At 46.3% G+C, this 13,867-nt stretch overlaps 1 protein-coding gene across 2 annotated transcripts in view; it reads left to right on the top strand.

The window, feature by feature from the left end:
* MYBPC2 (myosin binding protein C2) overlaps positions 1 to 13,867 on the top strand; it is a 241,323-nt gene that overhangs the window by 116,967 nt on the left and 110,489 nt on the right. For both annotated transcript variants that reach the window (XM_069636959.1, XM_069636949.1), the window contains one exon: positions 1,245 to 1,350. In XM_069636959.1, the coding sequence (XP_069493060.1) occupies positions 1,245 to 1,350 (106 nt within the window). The remainder of the gene's footprint in view (positions 1 to 1,244; positions 1,351 to 13,867) is intronic.

Raw genomic sequence — 13,867 nt, 5'->3', positions numbered from 1 at the left:
GTAATGAGGCCCATTGTGTTGAGATTCAGGCACTCGTGCCCTGACATGCCGCCGTGTTCCAGGAGAGCATGACTTGACACTGACTCTGTCCCACGTCTCCTGGCTATCAGATTCACCCACGTGACTTGACTGACTAGGCCCTTCTCTGCTTTCCTTTGCATTTCAGATACTTGAAATATATCTGACTTTACCCCAACCCTACTTGACTTTAAAAGAGGCAGCCACCTGACACATGATAGACGCCGATCCCGCTCAACGTTTTTCAAAGAGGCACAGGAGTGTTAAGATACCTCACAATTGTTCTACCAGATGAGTTACCGCAAGGTTGCCTGACCTTTTTCCTGTCTACGTGTAGGTTTTGGGAGATTTCGTGTCATTTTAATGTTTTTTCAGGAACACATGATGTAAATATACCCATTTAATGGAGAAATGTGATAAACATTATTGTGATTCTTAACTTATCAAGGAGACTCTCATAAGCTTGGGCAGAAGTAGAAGTGGGTTGACTGTGAAGACCATCCCTATATGGGCCTCTATTACTAAAAGCTCAAGATCTCATCATTTCTTCCTACTAACCACGTGGCTTTATCATACTCACCTCGTCACTGTGTCCCCACTACTTACGCACAACATTGCTTCGTTCAAATAACATCATGTTTTCCATTCTCATCATAGCTTTCTTCTGCTCATTTTCTTGTTTTTCCTAATCATACCACTGTGTCCTCCTAATAACAACATGACTTCCCCCTACTCACCGCATGGCGTCCTCCTAAAACCCTTATTGCTTCTGCTCACTCTAATCATGGCTTCCACCTACTAACATCATAGGTTCCTTGTTCGCATGCTATGGTTTCCTTCTCGGAACCCAATATCCTTGTACTTACAACATAACTTCCTCATGCTCCTGCCATGATTTCCATCTACCACAACATGTTTTCCCTTTACGCCCCCAAGACTTCATCATACTCATAACATAGCTTCCCCACACTCACCATTAAATGTAGTCATAGGATTTCTTCTTACAGCATGCCCTTACAATATTCACACCAGAGATTTGAGAGGTTCAGCGATGGTCCTCCTTAAGCTACCTGTTGACTTCCTCGTATTGACACACAATTAGTCTATAGTCACATCATTAATCCAAAGTGCACCATGACTTCCCCATGTTTTTCAAGAAATGTGATGTGCATGTATACACAATACCCACTGTACACGCCTGTTCTCTTTCTCTGTCTTTCCCAAAGAGCCCCCAGTCACCATTGCGAAGCCCCTAGATGACCATCAGGTGTTTGTTGGAGACAAGGTCGAGTTGGAGGTGGAAGTGTCGGAGGAGGGGGCGCAGGTCATGTGGTAGGTTACTGCTCCAACACTTACTTCCAGTTCGACTGTACTTGCATGATCAGTGCGTAAGCAAGAGTCACACGCTGTCTCAGACCTGGTAATTAGCAGCGTATTCCAATATTAATGCTGTCGATGTAGCACAATATACAGCAGTGTTCATATATGAATGCATCGATTTGGCACAGTAAAGCACTGTGTTCATATTATAATGCTGTAGATTTGACAAACGAAGTACAGTGTTTTATAGCAATGCCATTGATGTCAAACAGTAAATTACAGTATTCATATGGTAAGGACTCTGATTTGCACAGTACAAAGCACCACTCCTTGTGTGATCATATGCTGGGGCACAGGCTTGTGCATCATTCCTGTGTAAATGCTTGCACATGCTCTAGCCCTATGCCTCGGTATTCCAATGATTAAGTTCTAGATAGAGCAGTAGTCCTGTGGTTAGTGTCGATGTGGACTATATTATTCCTATGGCCTCACTCTTTGGTACAAAGAAATGCCATATTGTGAAGAAATCCTATCCTGAAGTCCTTGTTTCAGAGACTAGTGCAATATTCATATGTATGTTAAACAGATCAATTGGCAATATATAGAGTCCTCTGGTAAAGATCTAATTGGACACATTGCAGTATTGCTTTGGTAAAGCTTTCAATTTGGTACATACTAGTATTTGGCATATCTCATGTTTTGGGTCTTTTACAGATTCATATTCTTAGGAATATCCCCCCTCTCCGGTTGAGAACCTGCAGAATCTTTACATTGTATTTTAATATCGAAAGATAACGTCCCGCGCATACATTCACAACCAGCCCGTTATTGGCCAATCAATACTGACTGTGTTCCAAAGACACATTTTGACGTTCCGCCCATTGGGAGCGTGGCACCTGGGAAGAGCTCCCACTCAGCTTTCTCTGGCCGTGAATGAAAGTCGTTTTTTTAGAAAATATATTTGATTTTTTCACTTCCAGACTGTGCCAAATCTCAGTAAGACAGCAAGTATCTTAGAAATGAATAGGGGAAAGGGGGTAACCATGGCTTCTGTATTTACTATTTGTAAAGCCTCAGCCTGAGTGCGTTTCCTGTCGTCTGCGCCGAAGTTTGTCTATGAGAACAAGACAGGACAGAGAAAGGAGACTGTTAGCCTGTTTAAATAAAACATGGGTGAGAAGCCTAGTGTCAGGAAGTGTGGCACGGGCTCAATGAATAGGCAAAACTGTAAGGCAATGAAAACTGGTTGTTTTGTGTGAATCTACTTGAGGGTGGATAACACAGCAAGTGGTGACTATAAATGAAATTAAAGAAAACTGAAGGAGTCGTCTCATACCCTAGGACCCGCCTGGGTCTAGTCTCAGTGTGGTACTGGTTGGGGCTTACAGTCAGGCCTGCACCCTTCTTCCACAGACTCTCTTCTTGGGGTCCAAACTCAGGCTTAAGAGTTTTCCTCCACACTTCTTTTCTAGTCTTCTCTGGGTCTTGCCCCCTTATTTATTTATTTAGTTATTTATTGTACATTTGTAAGGCGCTCATACAGTAAGTAAATTGCATTTCAAAACACCCACAGGGCAACAGGTGGGAAGCATGGGATTGAAAAACTATTTTTAAAAAAACAACAATTAAAAATTAAATGAAATAAAAACGAAAACAATTAAAGCACAGAAGGATAAAGATGGACCTTGTGAGCTTCCAGAAAGTGCAAGTGTAAAAAGAGGAGAGGGGGAGAGGGAGTGAGGGGTAAGTGCTAGGAGTGTCTGTACTGAGCATCAGATATAAGTGTCAAGTGGAGGAAGTGCTAGGGAATGTTCCGCTGTCAGTAAATAGGTAAGTGCTAGGGAGTGTTCTCACTTGTTTTTACGCTCAGGTTTAAGGGATTCCTGTACCCTTCTTCTCTGCTTTTCTTGGGTCTTGTCTCCTTATTTTTACTCTCAGTTTCAAAATATTCATGCTCACTTCTTATCTGATTTTCTTAGGGTCTTGTTACTTGCTCTTAGTCTGGGGATTAAGGGGTTACCTGCACCCTCCTTGGGTTCTTTTCCCCTTCTTCATAACTCTCAGCTTTAAGAGGCTTCTCACACTCATCTTCTCTGGTCTTCCAGGGTCTTAATGTTTTGTTCCCCTGGTTTTTGAGTGAGATAACTGGGTGTATCTTCCTTTGTTTCTGAAGGTGCGGTTTAAGGGGGTCCCCATCACCTCACTATCTTAGGGGCCTGACTTCTTTCTACTCCTCTCAACTCCTCATCTGGCCCTGTTCCACCTCGAAGCTATGCCACATGTTCATTCCTCCTCCCACCGTGGGCTTGACCCCCTCAGATCAGGTTTTCACTCCTGCATTGGGCCAAGCGATCCCTCTCGTTCCTTCCTGATCTTGCAAGCTGTAACAATGCACACACTACTTCTTGCCCCTTCTTGCAAACCGTCTTGTGAGATTAAATTCTCATCTGCTGGTGATGTCTCAGACCAACCTCCACCTGATGTCCCCAACCAACATCCCCAACCAACATCCTCCTGATATCTCAGATCAACAACTTCCTGATGTTTCCAACTGGCCTCCAGCTGGTGTCTTCCACCAGCCTCCTCCTGATGATATATCTCCCCTCTTGCCTCCAGCCTCCTCCTCCTCTCTCGACTCTCCCTTCAAACTCCTTGCTCACTCTTCATATGCCTGTAACTGTTGCCAGCTCCTACTCCAAACACCTACACCGCCTGACTGGGACTCTGAGCTTATATAGCCCTGAGACCCGTCTCATGGTGTTGGGCTGTCTATGAAGGCCTGCATTTGTTTATTGAAATGGGGAGTGGGGTTTGTGATTGGCTCTTTTGAATAGATTCATTTGTAATGACTTGGGGCTTTGTGCCTGACCAATTCTTCACAAGGTTGATCCGACACTTTGAGATTCACTTCCTCTATTTTAGTAATGCTGTATCCCCGGTCTGTTTATGGTGCTCTTTTTGTGTACAAAAGGTAGGGAGCAGATGCTCGTGATCCAGGGCGTATTACATGAAAGTGAGCAGGGTAAAAGCATTTTGTAATTCTGTGCTGTTTCCTCGCTTATGCTCTTTGGCTTTATGCTACTGGAAAATAAATGCAGTGTTTGTTAAGCAGACTTGCGGCGTGAGTCTCATAGACATATATGATATACTTCTGATGTCTGCAGAATTTCACAGACTGGGGTATGTAGGAACATCTGATGTGCCTCTGATGTCTGTGTGGTTCTCCCTGCGAGTGTCATAGGAAAATGTTGCGTGTCTCTAATGTCTGTCTGAGCATGTTTTTCTTCAGTCATAGAACTGTTTGGGGACAGGAGAGACCTTGCCGCCCTGATTCCATTCTGTTTCAACCCCCAAAGTGAGGAACTTGTCTTTCTTAAACAGACAGTGTCCCAAGGTTTCCTTATGTGACCGTCCTCTGCCTTGGAGCAGCAGCCAAGTGCACCCCATCATTGGCTAACTCGGGAGGGGACACAGGCCCCTTGGTCATCGCACTAATGCTCTCAGAGCTAGATATTCTCAGTGTTTATCACACACTAATAATATCTTTACAAAGAACCATCATGTTGAGACAGAGAAAAGGGAAGCATACACACAAAGAAAAAACGGGTGTCGATCATATGAGATAGAACCCTTCGCAGAGCCTATCTAAGCTGTTTCTGGAACTTCCACCCACTGAGTTCCCGTCAATTCTGTGCGGCAATAAAATCTAGGTTGCTGAAAATGTGCTTAGTCTCCATGCAGAAAAAATGTCTGGTACCACAAGCCACCATGGACTTCGAAGGTACGAGGGAATCGGGAACAGGCACCATTTCTCACTCAGCATTGCCTTTCAGTACCAGTGTTAAAGAGGCCACCTCAGATAGATCCACGGGTCCTTGCAATGTCCATTCATGAGTTCAGTGGAAAGCACCAAGTTGCAAGGCTTGGCCTACTACACTGGATGACCTTTTCATCTCAGATAAGGGTCAGAAGGTACTGGAGAAGGTGTTTACTGCCTCAGCACAATCCTGAACAACTAAAAATCACTGTAAAGACCACGAGTTGTCCAGTAAGGTGGAGTCTAGCTCCCTTCAATCGGAGGTTGAGTCTAACTCCCTCTAGTGTCCCGGTACCACTAAGTCAGCACTGGCGGCTCCTAAGCTGGCTATTTCGGTTCCTGCAAACCATGAACAAGGCAGGTCCTCTTCGGATTTCCCTAAGGGAAAAACCCACAGACGACATTTGGCACCGGCTTCAGTACAGGTTGAGCCTTCTTCTAAACATAAGAAGCATACACATAAGCACAAACACTGTTCCCTGGTTGTGAGTGTGCATAATTCTATTTCAGAACAAATTCAGGTTTCTGATTCTGAGGCTGACTATTTCTATTTAGATCCTTCTAAGAAGTTCATGATACTGCCTGAAGAGTTTTCTGGGAAACCAGTGAGAGAGGAGAGTTTGCCATAGCCACATTCTCTCCTGAGTCAAGTTTTCCCACACCTCAGCCCTTGGTGCCAATGCCCTTGGTGCCAATTTGTCTTACGAATGTTCAGGTACTGAGGTCAGTGGTGTTTAATGTGCGTCAAAATACTGTTAAACCTGCCTTAGCACCTGTGTTACCAAGAGCTGATATCCCAACATTAATGAACCCCTCTATTTCTCCTAGGGCTTCCTTGCAGGAAGAGCCGTGTGGCCCCTTCTACAGAATTAACTGAATCAATAACCTCTGCAGTCATGCAGTCTTTTATGTCTGAGTTTTTGGAGGATATGGCCAGCAAGACTTTTGATAGATTACCACCACCAGCACCTTCTGCCTCTATTAATCCTCCCACAAAGTATTTGTCTCTCCTCCTCCAAAGGTGACCAGAGTTGGCAATGTTCCTTCTTCTTCGGATGATGAGGATGAAACGTCTGGTCACTGTGCAAAGCAGTTCCATATGGCAATGCCCAAAGCAAAGCTTTAGGCTTATTGCTTTCTAAAAGGCCTTCTGCCTCAGGCCTTTTTTCAAGGCTTTATTATTCTTCTTCTTTGGGAAATACTCTTTTGGCAATGGAACAAGCAATGCAAAATTGATCAAAACCTCATTCAGAGCCTGTAGTTTCCAAATCTTTGGATTCCAAATACAAAACACCAAAGAATTAACCTTTAGTTGCTTTAGGAAACTTGCCTGCTCAATCAGTGGCTGTTTCTGCAGCTCTTGGCAAGGGCAAAGACTCAATCAATTCAAAATCCTGCAACTGTCCTGGATGGAGATTCTAAGCTGTGGAAATCTCAGGATAGGAAGGTGTACCGGAATGACACTCTATCTCTCAGACAGACTAATGCAGATTGCGTATTGGTAGGACTCAATTTACAAAACTGTGAAGCTCTGGGGAAATTTGTTGACTTACTTCCGATTGATGCTCAGGAGGTATTTTTCTTTAGGTTGTCAGAAGGCAAGGAAGCAGATTTGCAGTTGTTGCAAGTCAATAAGGAACTTTCCAACACTACATCCAGAGCCATACATTCTTCACTTTGTATGAGAAGGCATTCCTATTTAAAGACTTCATTACTCTATTTGTATATCTGGGATAAGGTGGCGAATTTGCCATTTGATTGGAAATATCTTTTTCCCCTTCCTCTAACAAGCTACTGCAAACTTGCAAAACATGAGCTAATACATTAAGCAACCTTTCTGTATTATCCAGTTTGGGTTTCCAACCCCAGTCACCTTCAGGTCATTAAAATCGAGACAGTCTGCTAAGGGTAAATTGTCTGGTTCTTTTTGTTCAGCTTCTGGGTTTGCCAAAAAGGAGAATATATTTCACTCACGATCTAAACCAGCAGTTTCCTCCACTACCAGCCAGGATGCTGCTCCAAAAACAGCTTGACTCCGAAGTGGAGATGCGTGTTCTTCCATTTTTACCCAAGCATCATGCATCCCCTATAGGATGGAGGCTTTCCTCCATCTTCAAAGCCTGGTTGAGCACCACGCAAGATCTCTCGGTGCTCACTATCACCAAGGAAGGCCTTACCTTAAATATTCCATCCTTCCCTTCACCGTATCCACCAAAGTTTCAGCAGTTTGCTCTGATGCTCAAATAGGAGATTTAAAATCTTCCCCACCGTCAGTACCTCATGTTCATTCTGGACGCCAGCACTACCAAAATAAAGGCCTAGCTTTTGGTTTGAATGCAGTCCCAAGGTTGTTCATGAAAGTGCTTTCGGTAATGTCAGCTCGTTAGAAGATCAACATTTACCCATTTCTAGATGATTGGTTAATCAGAGCACCCCCTCAGGAGTAAAATGTGAATAGTCTCTCAGTTGTGTGCAACACACTGCACAATTTGGAGCTTCCGATCAACATGAAAAAGTCTTGCTTCACTCCATCGCAGAGCATCTTCTTCTTCTTAGGGGGCTCCTGCACACCTCTCTAGCTATGATTTTCCACCTGTCCGGTCCTGTACCTGTGTCCGCAGGAGCTGCTGAGCCCCCACAATCCCCCCGAGCTGTGTAGTCAACTACTGAAATAAAACAGCAGAAATTTCAACAACTCAAAGGGAAAGGGGGAAGTGGAGAAAATAACAAAAGACACAGGTAACTCTTCTTGATGTCGAGAACCTGCAAAGTATAAAGAACATACATTAAATTCTAATAAACTAATACTGGTCTCTCTCAACCCCCTTAAAGAAATTAATATACCTGTATTGCCTCCCTGAAGAGCTGGAAGGCTTGAAAGATTATAATCTCAGAATGATATGTTGAAAACTGAAGTAACTTCTGAATGCATGTATTCTGAGATTTTACTATTCATGACTTTTTAACTAAAAGTTCATGAGATTTCTCTTTAATAATTCAAGTTGCAGTTCTTCCTTTAAACCTTTGACTTTATAACTTGAAATAGATGCAGCATTCTTTAAACAAGTTACTTAAAGTATCTCTTTCTCAAATTATAGTTTTGAAAAGTTGAAACAATGCTGGTTTAGGAAAGTAGATTTAAAGATAATGTCGTTCTTTGAATTAAAGTCTTCAGCAAGTTTCCTTTTGATTGAGTTTAAAGATTGTCTCTTTGCACGTTCACTTTGCTTACAAATAACTGTGCATGTGTATGAACGTCTACAGCACTGAACATACGCTTGCGTATTGAACGTTTTGTTTTCAGGACTGACTGCACATGCGTGCAAGACCAGCGTAATGTTCACGGCGAGTGAAACCCAACACTTGATGCCATAACGCTGACTAAATGTAAAGAGCTGAATTTTACTAAATATACACTGCGCATACGAGTGATTCCACTTTATCACTGCGGCGGGTGAAAACAATCACACGCCACAGTTTCCTCAGGTTCAATGAAACTACGCAGCTAAAATAATATATGACACTTCCTCTCTGCGCATGCTCGAATTTCTGTTCTCTTCCGAGCATGCGCTAATGAGCAGTTTCAAAACAAAAAGGTAGCGACGTGCGTATTTAAAGGAAATGACGTTAACTGATTCACATTAACAATGCATTTTAACTTCTGAGTTCACAAGATAATCGTGCATGTTTAAAATACACTTTTTCTTATCTAAGCATGCGCGAAAGATTAGCATTTAAGCATTGAATACATTTAAACAGTGTGAAATATTTCACTTGAACACTTTAACAAGAAATGTCATTAAAACGGTCTTTGACATATATTAATCACGAATCAGATTTCAGTTGCTTAAACTTTGTGTAAAACCAAAATTGAAATTACTTTCCATAGAAGAAAACCAGAATTCAAAGTCTTTTTCAGAAATCTAATTACCTAGCTAAATACCTAAAGTTGTGCCAAACTGAAAGCGCTTAAAAGTTGTATCCTTAACTTGACTTGAGGTCAATTAAATTTTCAATTGACTGAATTACTGTCTTTTTAAATTGATATGAACGCTGCACTCCCACCAAAACTCTGCATGTCTTGTCCCTCGCAGATCAAACAGCAAATCAGCTTCTTAAGAAGATTTTAGTTCTTTAAATAATTAAAACTTTAACCAAAACTCAGAATAGCAAAATACAGGACCTTCCTCATGATGGCTGGACAATGAAAGGCAGTTTAGAACCTTGAAACTGCTTCCAAGTCTCATTAGCTTCCAATCACAATGTATCATCTTGACTACCAATCAGTATCCCTGATTGATTCCCTCCTTCCTTCCCACCATGCTGAATTGGGACACTCTCCCTCTGATTAAAAGATAGTTAAGGAATATGAGGGGAATAATAAGCATAAAGATCAATAAACATTAAAAGCAGTTTACAACTTAAAGGGAACTCAAATAAGTGTAGACTGGCAGTGAATTATAGATGTAGACTGACAGTGAATTATAGACCGGCAGAGAATTGAAACCTGACACCACCCAACAGAGTTGTAGCTTTGAAGCAAAAAAGCCCTTCGAGGGGATTGTGTCCTCCGACGTATTTCGGGGCAGGGTGTCCTGCGCCGATGACGTTGATCCGTTGTCCCTCGAGGGCCTCCGTCGAGGATCAACGTCACTGGGTGTTATATATAGGACGCACGGCACCCGTAGCCTCAGTTCCGTTTTTTCCACAAACAGAATCTTGGCGCACTCGATTCTTCTCTTCGAAAGCAATGTCTTCGTCTTCTTCTACTACCCCAAAGTCGGGCTTTAAAAATGTCGGGACTGCGACTCGAAGATGTCCATCACGGACCTGCACGACATCTGTCTCTGGTGCCTCGGCGAAAGTCACGCCACCGACGACTGCGAGGATTGCCGGTCCCTGACGTCTAAGGCCTTGCGGAAATGTAAGAAGAAATTGAAGGTAGGTAGGGTGTCTAAGCCCCATAAATCGAAGTACGCTGGGCTTTCGACCGATGACTCAAGGGGTGACTCTCCGCATCGGCGAAAATCCAGGGGGTCTCGGTCTAGGAGTGGTTCCCGCCATTCCTCTGCCTCGTCGAGGAATTCTAGGAAGCGCCATCACCGGTCGTCTTCCCCGTCCTCGTCGGAGGAGGATGACTCCGCCAGATGGTTGACTTGTCCCACCAAGTCTTCGTTGCCAGCCGAATGGGAGTGATTCCGCCGGCAGATGTTAGCGATATTCGAGTCGCAAGGCACAGTTCCATCCGCCCTTCGAAAGAAGCCGGCAAGGAACAGGCTTGGTCCACCACTCGCACGCCTTCGGGCTCGGGCAGTCAGCGCGATCATCGGGAGCCGACGAGGTCCCGTTCGGACAAGGGAAATCGTCATAGCTGTGCCAGATCCAGGTCCCGGTCCTCGACGCTATCGAGACCGTCGGAACCTGTGAAGCCTTCGAAGAAGACGTCGACGCCATCAGCGCCGTGTCCGTCGAGGGGCTCTCTCGAGGCTCCGCCCTCGAAAAAGTCGTCGGCGCCTCAATAGACGTCGACGCCGATTCCTTCGGCGCCCTCGATGCTGTTTGTGGAGGATTTGCTGGAAGTGCCCTTGAGGGCTGTGGAACCACTGAGGAAGGCTCTCGTAAGTCGGTGAGGCCTGTTTTTGAGTCCTATACTGTTCCTCCTCCTAGATTGGAGTTTTTCCATCCTTTACAGGATATTTCAGAGGTTGAGGAACTGTCTGATGTGGAGATGGGCTTGCCTGTGCCTCCTGATGACCTTTGGTCGGGGCATAGTCAGATGGAGGAACGACGTCAGTCATTGCATGACGCTAGTGGCCTTGACACCTCTCCGGAGGTGGAGTTTGGCCGAACTGAGCCTGGGGCGCATGCGGATTCCTCTTATCGGCGTCTCATGTCGAGGGTAACCGAATACTTGTTGAGTTTGATCAGGATGATTTGACGGACATCCTGGATCAAGGTCCGCCCACTGACCGGTGTTGCCATTTCACATGGCTTTGCAAAGGAGGGTGGTGGCGGCTTGGACTGCTCCGGAGAGTCTACCGGCAGTTAATAAGTCGCTTCTGAAAAAATACCGCCCATCCAGTAGTGACCCCTGCTACTTATCGACGCACCCTACTCTGGAGAGTTTGGTGGTGCAGGCGGCTACAGCCACCTCGAAGCAGGCTGCGTACCCTACCATCCCTCCTGATAGGGACGATAACCGCTTTGATGGTTGGGCGAAGAAGGTATTTTCAGCTGGGGGTATGGCGTTGAAGTCAGCCAACTCCTTTTGTGCCTTGGCGAGATTCACTCACACTCTGTGGAACTGTGCATCTTTAGCGGCTGAGCATATTCCCAAAGGGGAAGAACGGGATGGTTTTCTAGCCCTCGTGCAAGATGGCAAGGATGCCATGTGCAAATCTGTTCAGTCAGGTTTGGACATGGCAGACTGTGTCAGCCGGTCCATGGCTGCGAGCACCATGATACACAGGTTTGCGTGGTTGCGGAAGTCGAGGTTTGCTCCTGATATGCAATCCCAGCTTCTGAACATGCCCTTTGATTAGGTTAATCTGTTTGGCAGCAAGGCCGACGAGAGCCTTGAGAGGTTGCAGACCTCCAAAGCTGCAGAGAAGTCTTTGAGTGCTGCAGTACGTCAACCTCTGACTTTTCGTCCTAGGGGACAGCAATGGAGGGGAGGTTCCTTTCGGTACTACTCTACCTTTGGTCGATCGAGAGGAGCTGCCAGTCAAAGGGGCCACCGTAGGAGTACCTGGGGTGGAAAGAAAGGTACTCGGGATGCCAAAAGCCACTCGGGCAGTTGCCTCTTTGCCCTCAGGCACTGCCGCGTCCGCTCAGTCATGAGGTCATGTCCCATGGTTCGCCGGTTGGGGGCAGACTTGCGCAGTATCTTGGAGAATTGCGTGCCATTACTTCAGATGTGTGGCTTCTGGAGATAAAAGCCCACGGCTACTGTATTCCCTTTTGGCAGAGGCCTCACGACAATCCACCGGGGATGCTCTCTTTGAAGCATCTGGATCCACTCCTTGCGCAGCGAATCCTATCCCTGCTGGAGAAAGGCGCCATAGAACTGGTACCTTTAGCGGAGAGGAACAAGGGATGGTATTCCCCTTATTTTTGATCCCGAAAAAAGACGGGGGATTGAGTCCTATCATGGACTTGCGTTGGTTGAACAAGCTCCTCAGGAAGGACAAGTTCAAGATGGTAACTCTATCTCAAGTCCTCCAGGCCCTTCAGCTTCAGGATTGGTTGGTGTCTCTCGACCTCAAGGATGCTTACTTTCATGTGCCGATTCATCCCAAGCACAGGAAGTACCTGAGGTCCGCTGTTAACGACTCGCATTTTCAGTTTCAGGTCCTGCCGTTCGGATTGACCTCCGCCCCGAGGGTCTTCACCAAGCTGATGGTGGTAGTGGTGGAGGCGTATCTCAGGAAAGGGGGGATTCACATCTACCCCTACCTGGCCGATTGGTTGATCAGGGCGCGCTCTCCTGAGCAAGCCCTGGATAATCTGTCCGTCACCTGCCACTCCCTTCACAAGCTGGGCTTCTCCCTCAGTTGAAAGAAGTCACATTTGACAGCTACCCAGTAGCTCCAATACATCGGAGCAGTGCTCGACACATCCCTGGGACAGTGTTCGCCTCCACAGGTGAGGTCTCATCACATTCTGCAGATGGTGGACAAGTTTCAACGTGCCCAGAGTCTCCCGGTGTTCGAGTTCTTGAGGCTGCTCGGCCTCATGGCATCCTGCATTTTCCTGGTGCCAGAGGCCAGGCTGCAGATGAGATCTCTGCAGTGGGCTCTCAAGATGCAGTAGTCGCAGTTCTGCGGCAGGATTTCAGATCCCGTTCAGATTCTGCCCTTGGTCACCCAGGATCTTCTGTGGTGGGCCGTCAAAGGCAATCTGATGAAGTGAGCTCCATTTTGGCAACCATGGCCGGAGGTGACAATCGTAACGGACGCGTCCCTCACAGGTTGGGGCGCCCATGCCAACGAGTTGAGAGCCAGCGAAAGTTGGTCTCTGTCAGAGTCCAGACTCCACATCAATCTGCCAGAGCTGAGGGCCGTCAGGCTAGCCCTGAAGGCTTTTCTGCCGTCTGTGTGGGGGAAGAATGTCCTGATTATGACGGACAATACAGTGGCCATGCACTACCTCAAAAAAAAGGGGGGGCAGGGTCACTCCCGTTTTGCAGGGAGGCGATGCAGCTCTGGTTCTGGGCCATCCAGCAGGACAGTTCGGTCTCGGCAGTTCATCTGGCCGGAGACAAAAACGCGGCGGCGGACGCACTGAGCAGGCAGAGCACGGTCTCTCATGAGTGGGAGCTGGCTCAGGAAATTCTTTTGGAGATCTTCGCCCTTTGGGGAACCCCACAAGTGGATCTCTTTGCCACCAGTGTCAACCGGAAGTGCGAGAGATTCTGTTTGCAGGAATTTCCCCCAAGAGGAGCCTTAGGGGACGCGTTCGTAGTGGAGTGGTCCTTCCCACTGCTGTACACGTTTCCTCCAGTCACCGTCATTCCGCAAGTGTTGCGGAGGTTACGGAGGTTCGGTTCCCGAATGATCCTCATTGCTCCGGCATGGGCCAGGAGAGCGTGGTACACGGACCTTCTAGACATGCCCATCTGCCCTCCACACCGTCTTCCCTACCGAGACGATCTGCTGTCACGGGCGGGGGGTCGGGTTCTCCATCCAGAGGTCAAGTCTCTCAGCCTTCATG

This window comes from Ambystoma mexicanum, chromosome 1q (genome assembly GCF_040938575.1).
Source record: "Ambystoma mexicanum isolate Mex_15411 chromosome 1q, UKY_AmexF1_1, whole genome shotgun sequence".
Classification (NCBI taxonomy): domain Eukaryota; kingdom Metazoa; phylum Chordata; class Amphibia; order Caudata; family Ambystomatidae; genus Ambystoma; species Ambystoma mexicanum.
This window is presented reverse-complemented; position numbering and strand designations above follow the sequence as displayed.